This window comes from Ictidomys tridecemlineatus, chromosome 3 (genome assembly GCF_052094955.1).
Source record: "Ictidomys tridecemlineatus isolate mIctTri1 chromosome 3, mIctTri1.hap1, whole genome shotgun sequence".
Classification (NCBI taxonomy): Eukaryota; Metazoa; Chordata; class Mammalia; order Rodentia; family Sciuridae; genus Ictidomys; species Ictidomys tridecemlineatus.
This window is the reverse complement of record NC_135479.1, coordinates 50741874-50754578: the sequence shown is the minus strand read 5'-3', so window position 1 is coordinate 50754578 and position 12705 is coordinate 50741874. Positions and strand designations below refer to the sequence as shown.

The 12705-nt window shown below is 40.1% G+C and overlaps 1 protein-coding gene across 2 annotated transcripts in view; it reads right to left on the bottom strand.

The window, feature by feature from the left end:
* Window positions 1-9441: 9441 nt before the first annotated feature.
* Alox15 (arachidonate 15-lipoxygenase) overlaps window positions 9442-12705 on the bottom strand; it is a 29301-nt gene continuing 26037 nt past the window's right edge. The window contains exons 9-14 of one of the 2 annotated variants that reach the window (XM_005337382.5): window positions 11551-11637; window positions 11283-11452; window positions 10992-11113; window positions 10414-10514; window positions 10112-10279; window positions 9442-10005 (exon numbers count right to left, since the gene is read on the bottom strand). In XM_005337382.5, the coding sequence (XP_005337439.2) occupies window positions 9826-10005; window positions 10112-10279; window positions 10414-10514; window positions 10992-11113; window positions 11283-11452; window positions 11551-11637 (828 nt within the window). In that variant the 3' untranslated portion in view covers window positions 9442-9825. The remainder of the gene's footprint in view (window positions 10006-10111; window positions 10280-10413; window positions 10515-10991; window positions 11114-11282; window positions 11453-11550; window positions 11638-12705) is intronic. The other variant, XM_040269471.2, reaches the window with a different exon arrangement.

The window sequence follows — 12705 nt, the reverse complement described above, 5'->3', positions numbered from 1 at the left end:
AAGTGTTCTTCAACTTTTCACCTCTGTGACCAAAATACTTGATGAGAACAACTTAGAGGAAGGAAAATTTATTTGGGCTCATAGTTTCAGAGATTTAGCCCATGGTCAGCCAACTCTGTTGCTCTGGGATCTGGGTGAGGCAGAATAACATAACAGAAGGGGGAGGCAGAGGAGTGCAGCTCCATTCATAGCAAACAGAAAACAGAAAGAGGGACAGAGGAATGGGCCCAGGAAAGAAGAATCCTTCAAGGGCATATTCCCAGTGACCCACCTTGTCCAGCTCTGCTCCATCTGCCTATAGTTATGATCTTCATCTTGTTACTCCATTCAAACTAGGATGAACTAAGGAGGTTAAAGCTCTCATAATCCAATCATTTCACCTTCAAGCATTCCTGAATTAATACAGGAGATTTAGGGGGACACTTCACACCCAAGCCATCACAATGGGTCTAGACCACCAAGGGTGAGAAGCCATTATTGTCATTCTATGGCGCTTTTAGAGTTGACCTCTGCCTAAAACAAGCTGGAGTCCAGGCTTCAAAAATTTTGCCTTTCTCAGTCACTAAAAACAGTTATATATCATGGCTTATTTAGACAGTTGGGATGTTGCCTGAAAAGAAAATTCAGAGGAACTTCTGATTAATCACATTAAGTGAAATTCCACAGTTGTGTGGACATCCATGAGTAGGAGTCATGTTCTCACCATTCCATTAGGGATGAGCCCCTCACACCCTCTTCCCGAAGAGGCTGTGTTGACAAGCTGTTACTGCGTGCCTAGAGGGAGACTAACCCTGTGCAAGAAAAAAATAAAAAGCAGTTAACTCTTCTTCAGCCCTGCTCCTCAGATTCTGGAAAACAAAATTTATATGATGAGAGAATTTCAGAATTTGCTAATCTATTTATCATTAAAAATCTGAGAACTATTTTTGGCAATGGAATTTTGAGGGTAATCAAGATGAAAGAAACATTGTTTTACATTAGGTTAAATTTGTTTATGTGTATGGACTGACAGAAAACGTATGTTCTGAGAGTCACTCTGTTCATTAGAGAGTTTTGGCATGTGCACACCTCGGGGGGAATCTCACACTTGGCTGGGTTGGCCAATATGAAGTCAGAAGCAGCTCTGGATGGTGCAAAAGAAGTTTAGACGTTATAAAACCCTGGACATATTAAAGAAGGAGAGACTTCAGGACATAAGAATATTAAATTAGTTCCATCACATCTGTGCTACTCATCCTGCTACATGCAATGTCCTCTGAGGAGTCCCAGAAGATTCTTCCTCAACAGAACAGAAGCAGCAATATTTTAAGTGAACTAGAAATTTGAGTTCATCAGTTTCCCTTCTTATAGATTCTTCAATCTCAAAACAGGAAGATCTGCTTGTTTCAACTCTGATAAAATTCTAATCTGTTCAATGTTGAAAGCTGGAAATACTCACTCCAAGGTCAGCACCTCCCCTGAACCAATTGCTGATAACTCATAGATGAGACTTACCTGTGACCCTGAATACACACTCAATGCCACTTGGCAAAAAGTTACTAGATAAAAATGACAGTAATAATTACAAATTTTCTTCTTTTCCAATGTGTGACAGAGACTGCTTCAAAATCCAATTTCTCCTTCTTTGACATTACTGTAATTATAGCGTGTCACATTGCAGCCCAGTTACCCCACACTTCCCAGACTTCATTGGTATTAGATTTTATCATGACTTAGTTTTCTGAAGGATATAAGCAATACCCTCCTATTCCTGATGACCACTGCTATAAATTCAAAAACAACCTCCTCTTAGATAAGTATAAACAAATGGAAGGAAAAATGTGAATTGTGCAGCAGAACATCCAAATCTCCGTAAATACCTTCCCTGAAGCATTATTTAGAAAGAAAGAAATTTTCTGTTCCCCCCCTTTTTTTTAAATTGCTATACTTTGGGTTCTCTTTGTTAAGCAGTATAACCTGCACTAGCTAAAACACAATACAACTTTTCTCAGCAAATCAGCTCTCCATCAGCATTGTTCCCAGTGGGTTATAAGCAGGTATCAAAGGCTCACAGGCTCCTGCCTTTACCCAATATTTTCTTTTATTTTCCTTTAGTTGTCCTATATTTTGCAACAGCGTGGTGTCTCTATTCTCGGTGCACCATTTTCTGCTCAGTGCAGACAACCCATATCACAACCCAATCTATTCAGTAAGTGAGGCAAACACTTTGCTTAAAGAGAAAATTTAGATTTATCTTTTTTTCCTCGTTACTTCATACATGGAGGTCAAAAAGGATGCGCCAAAGATCTCCTCTGGAACTAACAAAGGAAATTCACAAGAAATAATAATTTCTGGAAATCAAAAATACGATTTAAATGTGAACACCAAATCAACACATTATTAAGATAACCAATCATAATTACAGACTTTTAGAGGTTCAAGGTTATTTTCACAGGATATGGCAAAGAGACATGTCATAGGACACTTTCACAGGATTTTCACGTGACAGCACTAGACAGCTTACCAAAGGACAAGATGAAACACTTCTGGAGGAAGAGAACAGCACTCCAGCTTTTCTGAAACAAATTACACAAAATGTCCCATATTTGTTCAAAAATTACTAAAAATGCTAAGAGACATATGACCAAAATCCCAAAGGGAAAAAAAAACAGATCTCAAAATGAACTAGAGATCAGAGTTATCAAATAATTATTTAAAATAACAATGGTTGTGTGCTTAAAGTAACAGACTTGGAAAAAACAATAAAATATGGAGAAAACAAATAAAAAATAGAAGATTTTAGCAGCAGATTTGAACATATAAAAGTAAGTTAAAAGAAAATTTTAATTATAAACTACAATTACTGAAATCAGGAATTTAAATGTGGGTTGACTTACATATTAATATAGCAAAAAAATTATTACTTGATTGGAAGACAAACCAATAACATGTATACAAGATGAAACACATTCACAAAAAGGAAACACAAAAAGGGAAAGAATATAATTCTAATGAATAAATATAACATACATATAGAATACAGTTAAAACTCTATTGTATTTTTAATTGGATTTCCGATTACAACGAGAGGAGATGAAAATTGAACACATCAATTTTTTTTAAAGAGAAAGTGTGAGAGAGAGAGAGAGAGAGAGAATTTTTTTAATATTTATTTTTTAGTTATTGGCAGACACAACATCTTCGTTTGTATGTGGTGCTGAGGATCGAACCTGGGCCACACGCATGCCAGGTGAGCGCGCTACCGCTTGAGCCACATCCCTAGCCCTTGAACACATCAATTTTGTATAGACAATGGCTGAGAATTTGTTTTTATATACTGGGGATTGAACTCTGAGGAATTTTATCACTGAACCCCATTCCCCTTCCTTTTTATTTGTTATTCTGAGACAGGATCTCACTAAGTTGCTTAGAGCCTCACTAAGTTGCTGAAGCTGGCCTTGAACTTTTGATTCTCCTGCCTCAGCCTCCCCAGTTCCTGGTATTGGAGGCATGATTCACCACATCCAGCTGCCATTTTTTTTAAGCCAATGAAAAGCATAAATCCAAATACTCAAAATTCTCTGATAGTTCAATCAGGATAAATATAAAGAAAAACATTGGGGCTGGGGTTGTGGCTCAGCAGAATAGCACTTGCCTAGCACAAGAGAGGCAACGGGTCCGATCCTAAGCACCACATAAAAATAAATAAATAAATAAATAAAGTAAAAGGAAAGAAAGAAAGAAAGAAAAAGAAAAGCATTAATGAATTGAAGGGCAAAGAAAACCATAAAAGCAGTAAGGGAGGGTGGAAGAAGTTTCTTTAAAAGGAAAAAAATAACAGTAAGACACACTTTGAGTTTTCAACAGTATCTAGGAAACCAGATGATGACTGAATGGCAACTATTAAGTGCTGAAAGAAGATAACTGGCAAACTAAAATTCTTATGCCCAGTGAAAAATACATTGAAAATAAAAGAAATAGGGATAGAAAGAAGCTACTTCAACATCATAAAGGCGATATACAACAAACCCAAAGCCAACTTCATAGTAAATAGGGAAAAACTCAAAGTATTTCCTTTAAAATCTAGAACAAGAGGGGCTGGGGTTGCAGCTCAGTGGTAGAGAGCTCACCTAGCATGTGTGAGACCCTGGGTTCGATCCTCTGCACCACATAATAATAAATAAAATAACGGTATTGTGTCCAACTACAAATAAAAAATAAAATATTTTTTAAAAGTAAAAATAAAATAAAATCTAGAACAAGATAAGGATTCCAGTCCCACCACTCCTGTTTAATATAGTACTAGAAATTCTAGGCAGAACAACTAGACAAGAGAAGGAACTAGAAGGAATAAAAATAGGAAAGGAAGAAGTCATATCAGCACTGTTTGCAGATAATATGATCCTATACTTAGAAAATCCAAAAGATTGTGGGAGAGAAATGAAGAACGAAGAGAATACAAATTTTTCAAGAAATGTATTGGCTTGACCCAAAACCAGGAAGAATAAACTTGATAAAGCCTGTGGACCTCAAGAGTTTCATACTATTTTAATTTGGTTCTTTGTTTCAAAAGGAACTAGGGGGGAAAAAGCTGTCTGATTTCATTCCACTGTCAGGTAAGTTTGAAATAGTCCTCTTTAATAAAAATATATTTTCAGAGTTGACACCATTCTTTTGCCAACAAATACTGTTATTGTATATTAAAAAACAACACTAACTCAAATTCATATATTTTTGTATCTCTTCAAATCATGTATTCAAATAAATTGTCTCCACATGCCCAGAAAGAAAAAAACAACTTTCTTTTATAGAATTTACTAGAGTGGTCAAAATGATGATTTCATTATCCTATGTCTACATGTATATATGGTTTAATAGCTTCATTTATTAATAAATACTTCATTGTTTTTCTAAAATGCATTCCCCAATATTGAAGGAGGTGTATTTGAATAGCATCAATGCTTTCTTTTCATAAGGCATAATGCATTAGCTTTAATGTACCTTCATTTCTCTTCATTTTATTATGCAGTCTCTAGCTAAACTGTCATTTTTTAAATTTTATCATTGTACATGAAGTAGACTCAAATTTATATTTTTAAATGGAGAAACTTAATGATGATCAACTTTCTTCCTTTTAATTTCCCTTTCATCAGGCAAAAATTTGGTTAATTTCCAAATATTTAAGTCTAATACTTTCCTGGTTATAAATAAAACAACTCATTTATATAATAAACATTTTGATTAAAATCTAATTCATTAAACCTAATGCTATATCTTTTTATGGAAAAGAATATAACTTGGGCTGTATAATAGAAGAAAAAACAGATTAATTTAAATAGATGATAAAAATTATTTTAACTTCTTTCCCCAAGGATTATCATTTTTGCTGAATATATAAGTACATGTGTACATATATGTAAGTATGTATGTATAGGTAAATATATATACATATATTTCTAACATATATTAAATATTGAAGTTAAAAATTTTAGCACTTACTTTTGTGTGTGTATGTGGTGCTGAGGATTGAACTCAGGGCCTTATGTATGTGAGGTAAGCACTCTACCAATTGGGCTATATCCCCAGCTCTTAACATTTACTTTTAAGGCATAATCTGTATATATCGAAGCAGATTAAACTGAATTTCCCCATCCAAACTTTCATGATATCTCCCCAAAGAAACAAATAGTGGCCACAGATTCACATATGAAATTTTCATTTAGATGAAAACGCTCAGCTGTGGTGCTGAAAATTTTTTTAACTCTATTAATTTAGGGATTTAAGCACAATTTACGAGCTATGAACAATATAAGGACATGTATTTTCAATACCTACCAAGTCATTAGTTCATCACAGGATCAAATCAATATTCTTTTTTTAATATTTATTTTTGGGTTGTAACTGGACACAATATCTTTATTTTATTTATTTATTATTTATTTATTTTTAATGTGGTGCTGAGGATCAAACCCAGAGCCTTCCACGTGCTAGGAGAGCGCTCTACCACTGAGCTACAATCCCAGCCCCCAAATCAATATTCTTAACAAAGGAAAATACTTATAGAACATAAAAGAATGAAAGTGCCATTATTATCAGAATATAAGATTATTGGTCTCATTGCTGGCTAGAATACAGAAAGCCTGGCTATGCAGTGCTCCATCCTACCAAAATTTAAACCATTACAAACACAATCATAACTTTTCCTGAAAGCATCAGTCAACCATGGTTGAAAGGCAACCAAGTAGCCTGAAGTCTGAATAAAGAGTAACCCCTCTGGGCTGGGGCTATAGCTCAGTGGTAGAGCATCTGTCTTGCATGTGTGAGGCACTGGGTTCGATCCCTCAGCACCACATAAAAATAAATAAATAAAGATATTGTGTCCATCTACAACTAAAAAAAAAAAAAAGAGTTGCTCTTCCAAGTTCTGAAAGGCAAGCTCCTGTATCAGATCAGAAGCTCTGCTACCATACCAGCAAATGATAACAGCTAAATTTTTTAACTTACTGCTAAAGGCCAAGTGTGAGTGTATGAAAGCATAGAACTCCTGGAAGCTACAGACATAAGGGAAACAATTCATGCCCATGGGCTCTTCTCGGCTGACTTCCCCCAGGTGCTCAGGAGAAAGACTGGGGACATGATCAAAGATGAGAGAGAACCTCCCTCCCTGATGTAAACGTGCAGGAGGATCAACCACCACTGTAGGAAATTCTGAAGGTCCTGCCTGGAACCTTCTTCCTTTCAGAACAAAATACCCAAGCTGCCAGAGGGAGGGAATGCAAACCCAGTCACCCCAGAGCATGGGAGAAGACCAATGGAAGAGGAGCACAAACAGCACTCTAGATCCCTGGAAGAAGGACCGGAAACCTCCCTCAGCTGACAGTTCCATATCAACATTAGTAGAGGTCCCCTGAGAGAGGGCCAGGAACTCTCTCTCCCATACAAGACCCCAAACTTTGGCTGCCACACGTAGGAGTTGCAGATTCAGAGAGAGCCCCAGACACAGGCATACCGAGGGCTTCCTGAAACTGAGGTTGGACCACAGCCAAAGAGAAAGTCCCGTGCCTTCATCTCACCCCACCACCAGGCAAACAAGAGCCACTATGAGAAAATGGAGAGAGAGACTCCCTGCACTGTTCAAAAACAGAAAAGTCTAGAAGCTGATGATAGCATAGGAACCCTCTGGTGCCCTGGCCCCACCCTAAGCACAAAGATAACACCAGAGGAACTTGAAGGTGGTATTGTGCTGAAGCAAACAAACCCAACAACAAAACCCAACCCAGCTTCTCTCCTGACAAGATTGACTCAATACCCCACCATAATTGCCTCATAGAAGGAAGAGCAAGCCCATTTCTAAACATGAATGCTCTTTATTTCAGTTTATGCTGCTGTAGACACAGTATCTTCTATACCATTAAAAATTATGGAGGGCTGGGGTTGTGGTTCAGCGGTAGAGCGCTCGCCTAATAAGTGCAAGGCCCTGGGTTTGATCCCCAGCACCACATAAAATAAATACAATAAAGGTATGGTGTCCAACGACAACTAAAAAATAATTTAAAAAAAAAATGTGGAGTGCAAGGATAAGCAACAGAAAACAAACCATTGTCAAGAGACAGCTAATCATGGTGTCACACACCTGGAATGATTGGTTACCTGGAACCCCAGATACTCTGCAGGCTGAGGCAGGAGGATCTCAAGTTCCAGGCCAGCCTCAGCAACTTTGTAAGAACCTTGTCTTAAAATAAAACTCTGAAAAAGGGCCAGAGGTGTAGCTTATTGACAGAGCACTTACCTAACATGTGAGATGCCCTGCATTCAATCTCCAGTACTGGGGAAAAAATGCATTTTTTTTCAATCAAAAGTAATACTGGTAGGTGGGTGGGTCCTTCTGGGATGCTGGGAAAGTTTTCTTTCTTGCTCCAGGCTGTGACTACATGATTGTCCTCTTGGTGATGACACATCAAGCAGGACTTTACATTTCATGTACTTTTTTTTTGTATGGGTATTATATAGCAATTGTAAAAATTTAAGATAAAAATGATTCCCCCCCCCTCGCCCCAACCAGCCTTAAGTCCTTGGATTCATCCTCTCCCCTTTCTCCATACCTAGTCTTGTAGCTATGTAAAACATCACCACCTCCCATCAATTGTCTTTGCAGTACTTCCCATATTTTTTCTCTAGCTTCTCACAGACATCACACCTTCATGTCCCACACTTGATCACCCATGACAGAGATTGGCATGGAAAGGAGCAAGATAGAGAAGGAGGAGAGCTCCATGGCATGGTCTGGTTAGGGTTGAGGAAGGTTCCCAGAAAGTCAGGTCTTCTCTGGACCTTACGGCCGCTGCTACTGAGCATTGAACCCAGGGGCATCCTTTTTATTTTTTATTTTGTGATCAGGTCTAAATTGCCCAGGTTGACCTAGAACTTTCAATCCTCCTGCCTCAGCCTCCCAACTAGCTGGGACAACAGGTGTGTGCCACTGTGCATGGCCGATCTCAAGACTGTTCCAGCTATGCCCTCTCCAGGGCAGTTCCCTTCTGCCCAGTTGCCGGGTCACACCTTTCTGTTCCAATGAATATATTATATAAGAACAACCTGCAGTATGACCTAAACTGTATTTGCCAATATTCTGCTCTCCTGCCTTTTGCAGATTTTCCTGTACTCTAGCATTAAATTCTCCACCCCCGACCTCTCAACTAATTTTTTTCTAATTCTGTCTTAAGAATCAGGCCAAACTGGGCATGTAATCCCATCATCTCAGGAGGCTGAGGCAGGAAGATCTCAAGTTCAAAGCCAGCCTTGGCATCTTAACAAGACCTTGTCTCAGAATACAAAATAAAAAGGGCTGGATATGTAGCTCAGTGGTAAAATGCCCCTGGGTTCAATCTCAGTACCAAAAAAAATCAGACCAACTATCATCCATTACTTCTGTAAAATCAAATAGAATCAGGGCAAGAAGCAACTTTGCTTATATTGTAAAGGAAACGTTTTTGGTTCGTGTATACTATTAGCTTCTGCTTTTAAATGGATGGTTACAGATTATTATTATATGAAGAAACAAAACTCCCAAGTTTGTTTTTCCTAATTTTACCCACATACAGAGTTGAATTTCCTTGAATCCTTGTTGTACTCACTAAGACAATCAATAGATTTTTAGTATTCTTCCTGTGAAGTATGTTAATTTTGGACTTTCCAACTGATAAACTGCAAATAGGTTAGAGAGATGAATCCCTCAGGCTGAAACCTGAGACTAAACCTCTCCAGGGCATCTTCTTAAATTTGACCAGCTTACCTTCACTTATCATTTCCTAAGTGAGTCATAAAATGAAAATCCTGAGTGTCGACATTTTTTTTTTTTTTTTTAGAATCTCTGTGTTAATGGTTTGCATTATAGTATGTGTCTGGCTTCAGGACACATGCTAAATCTTATCCAGTAAAAAAAAAAGAAAAGAAAAAAAACATTTTTGATGCTTTATATTCTTTTGGCAATACTTTATTTAAAATAGCTGGGTGTAAGCTCTTTTCTATCACTAGTGTAAAACATGTTTTGCTGTTATTAAAATTTAGGTTCAAAATCAAATTCAATTCATAAAAGGTGTCGTGCTATCACTCTATCATATTCTTGAAATAGTTTGTAAAAGGTGGCTATTATTGGCCCTAAAGGAGATCTGAATGGTAAGCAAAGAAGAGAGGGAGGGAGGAAAAGAGGAAAGAATAGAGGCACCTAGATGACGCATCTAAAATGAAATGTGTTCCAAGGGGCAGAGACAAGGGAAAGGTCACATTTGGGAAGGGTGGCTGTGGTTTGGGCGGAGGAGAGCTAAAACAACCAAAAGCTTGGGACACTCATATGGCCACACTATTTTCCACCAGGCTGGGTCGCAGGTACTCATAGGGTATGTTTAGGTTTTCATTCCGGACCTCGATTTCCTTGTCCAGGACAGCCAGCTCCTCCCTGAACCTCTTCAGCACAGCCTTGGGCCCAGGAGTTGAAAAATACTCCTCCTCATGCTGGCCCAGAGGCACCTGGGATGGAGAGGAAAACACAGCTTAGAACCTATAAGCCCCGTTCAGGGCACTACACCTCCCCCTTTGCCTCCTTCCCCAGGCCCTCGGGGCATCTGGTTCTCACCATAACGGGCTGGCGTCTGCCAAGTTGCCAAATGATGGACATCTGGAGAGTAGCCTGATTAACAGTGGGCAATGTGGCCATCACTGTCTCCATAGTGGCATCCTTGGTAGTTGGTGGGGGCAGCCGCATGGTGCAGGGTGCATTAGGGATCCAAGAGAACCAATCCAACTAAATAGGAGCAGGAATCTAGAATCAAGGCCTGCTAAGCATGAAAACCCTTTGGCTCACCTGTATTCAGCTCCCTCTCCCCACTGAAGGCCACAAATTCCCGGTTGCCCAGGTTAACAGTCAAGGTTAAGTACCTGGCCCAGGTGGATGGAAGAGTGCTGCCCAGTGCAGGTGAAGATGCACATGGTGACAAAGTGGCAAGCCTGGGCCCGAGACTGGAGAGAGGTGGGAAACCCTACAAGAAGTGGAGAGAGTTAAAGTTGTGGGGTCAGGCATAGGAGCAGAACTGAGAGAGATAAGGCAAAGAGAGGAGAAAAGGGTGGTAAAGAGGGATGCCAGCAACTCTCAGTGACCTGTGGAAATTGACCTGAGAGCCAGTGCAGGGCAGGGGATGGAAAACCTCTGCTGGGAGGATCCCAATCAGTCAGGTGCTGGGGCTGGCTCACAAAGATGTCAACTTCTCAAGTGTTCAGCATGCTGGTAGCCACAGTGGGGATATTTATGTCACAGAAATGGGCAAATCCTACCAGGCAGGGCTCTTTTTTCTAGAGAGCCAGTTGTTAAACATTTTTTAGCACTACTCCCACTGTGTCTAGGAGGCGTTTGGATTTTATATGGGTTGAAAATGCTTCTGGAAGATTCTATATGAGAGGATTCTGGAGAGGTCTCTTATAACTTTTGTCTTAGTTCTGAGGACAGGAACTCTGATTACCTCGGTCCTGGGCCCCTAGCAGCCCAATTTCAGTGATCTCTCGACACCAGTTCTGCAGCTCAGGGTCATCTCTCACAGACACATCTGTCTTATAGTACAGATCCATAATTCCTTCCACATACCTGCCAGACAAGAGGGCAGGGCAAGAAGAGCTGAAGCTCTCAGCTCCTTGTTCACATGGCCAATTCAGGGCATCCAGCTCCCCAACCAAGACACAGCCCTCCTGTTCTCCTAGCCTTCTTCTCCACCCTCACCCTCACCCCACCTGCTCTGCCTCCCTGCTTGCCTTACCGACGGATGATTTCCCAGAGCCGCAGTGCATCTTGAGCATAGTAGGAAGACTTGACTTCCAGGAGCCCCCGGTCAGCTAAGTCGTCAGGGGGACATAATGAGCTATAGGTCAGAAGACCTCCAGCACGCCTCAGCAGATCCAGGTGGCCTCCCCCACCTACGCTCACCACCTGAGGATTGAGGAGAGACAGGCAAGTCAAGCTGTCTGAAGCTACAGCCAGCAAGGAGAGTGAACCCAGAATCTGAATCCCCCCTTCTTTCCCCATACCTGGTCAAAAATTCCACAGTCTGAGACCAGCCCATTCCTGGCCCGAAGGTTAATTTCCATGGTGTATCGAAGGTGAGGAACTATAAGCTAAAAGAAGAAAAGCAGGCAAGGGCAAAGTCAAAAGAGATCTGTAGCAGGACCCTGCAGAAACCAGCGTGGAAAGGGGAGGAAAGAACAGGTCTTCAGGAAAAGCACAGACCTGGGGCTCAGTGGCCCCTCAACACCAAGAGTTTGCTACTAATCTGCACTGCCTAACTCCTTCCACAAACCACTGGCTTAGTGCTTTTTGATAACTGAAAGAAATCACTCTCCTTTTCTTCTCATATTCTTTTCATAAGTCTAGGTGAATATTCTTCAAAAATTTTTATTAAAACCCCCATAAGAATATTTTTGAGACATTTTTTCCTAATCTCACATTCATCCAAGAAATGTTAATACTACAAACAGACTGTGTACCTGTTTCTGTGCTATAATATCTATGCTTTATACATGAAGATAATATTTTTCACACACACACACACACACACACACACAGATTGTCACATACACCCTTGAGAATAACAGTCCCCTTCGAGAAGGTCTGGTGAGACCTACACCTGCCTCCAGAACCTTCTGATTCCCTCTCCCCTTGTCCACCACACTCCCCTTCTTTCTGTTCTTCAGACAAGTCAAGATCATTCTATGTCACGGTCCCTGCACAGGCTGTCCCACTAGCCTGGAACACCGAGGGCCCTTGACCATTTCATTGGCTGGCTTCTTGTTTTCTCACCCTTTATGTCACCTCCTTGAGGGAACCTTTCCTGACATCCAATCTAAACTCACCATCACACACCCTGTTCTGATTCCCTCTGTCGTACTTGTCACAACCCCTATATTGCAACACAATCTTTATAGTCTGCCCTCATTAGAGATGAAAATCCCAAAAGATCAGAACATTGTCTGATCCAGATGTTACCACTGGCATCTAGAATGATTCTTGCACCCAATAACCATTTTGAATGAGTGAATGTGTTGCCCTAATTGCTGGCTTGAGCCCCTTTAACTGGCCTATGTTACTATTTTAGAACTTTTCAAATCTTTTATGTGAAAGTCTTTTATGTTATTTGCATGGTCCCCTATGGATGGAATCTTTAGTCATTAGCCTGCACGTATGAA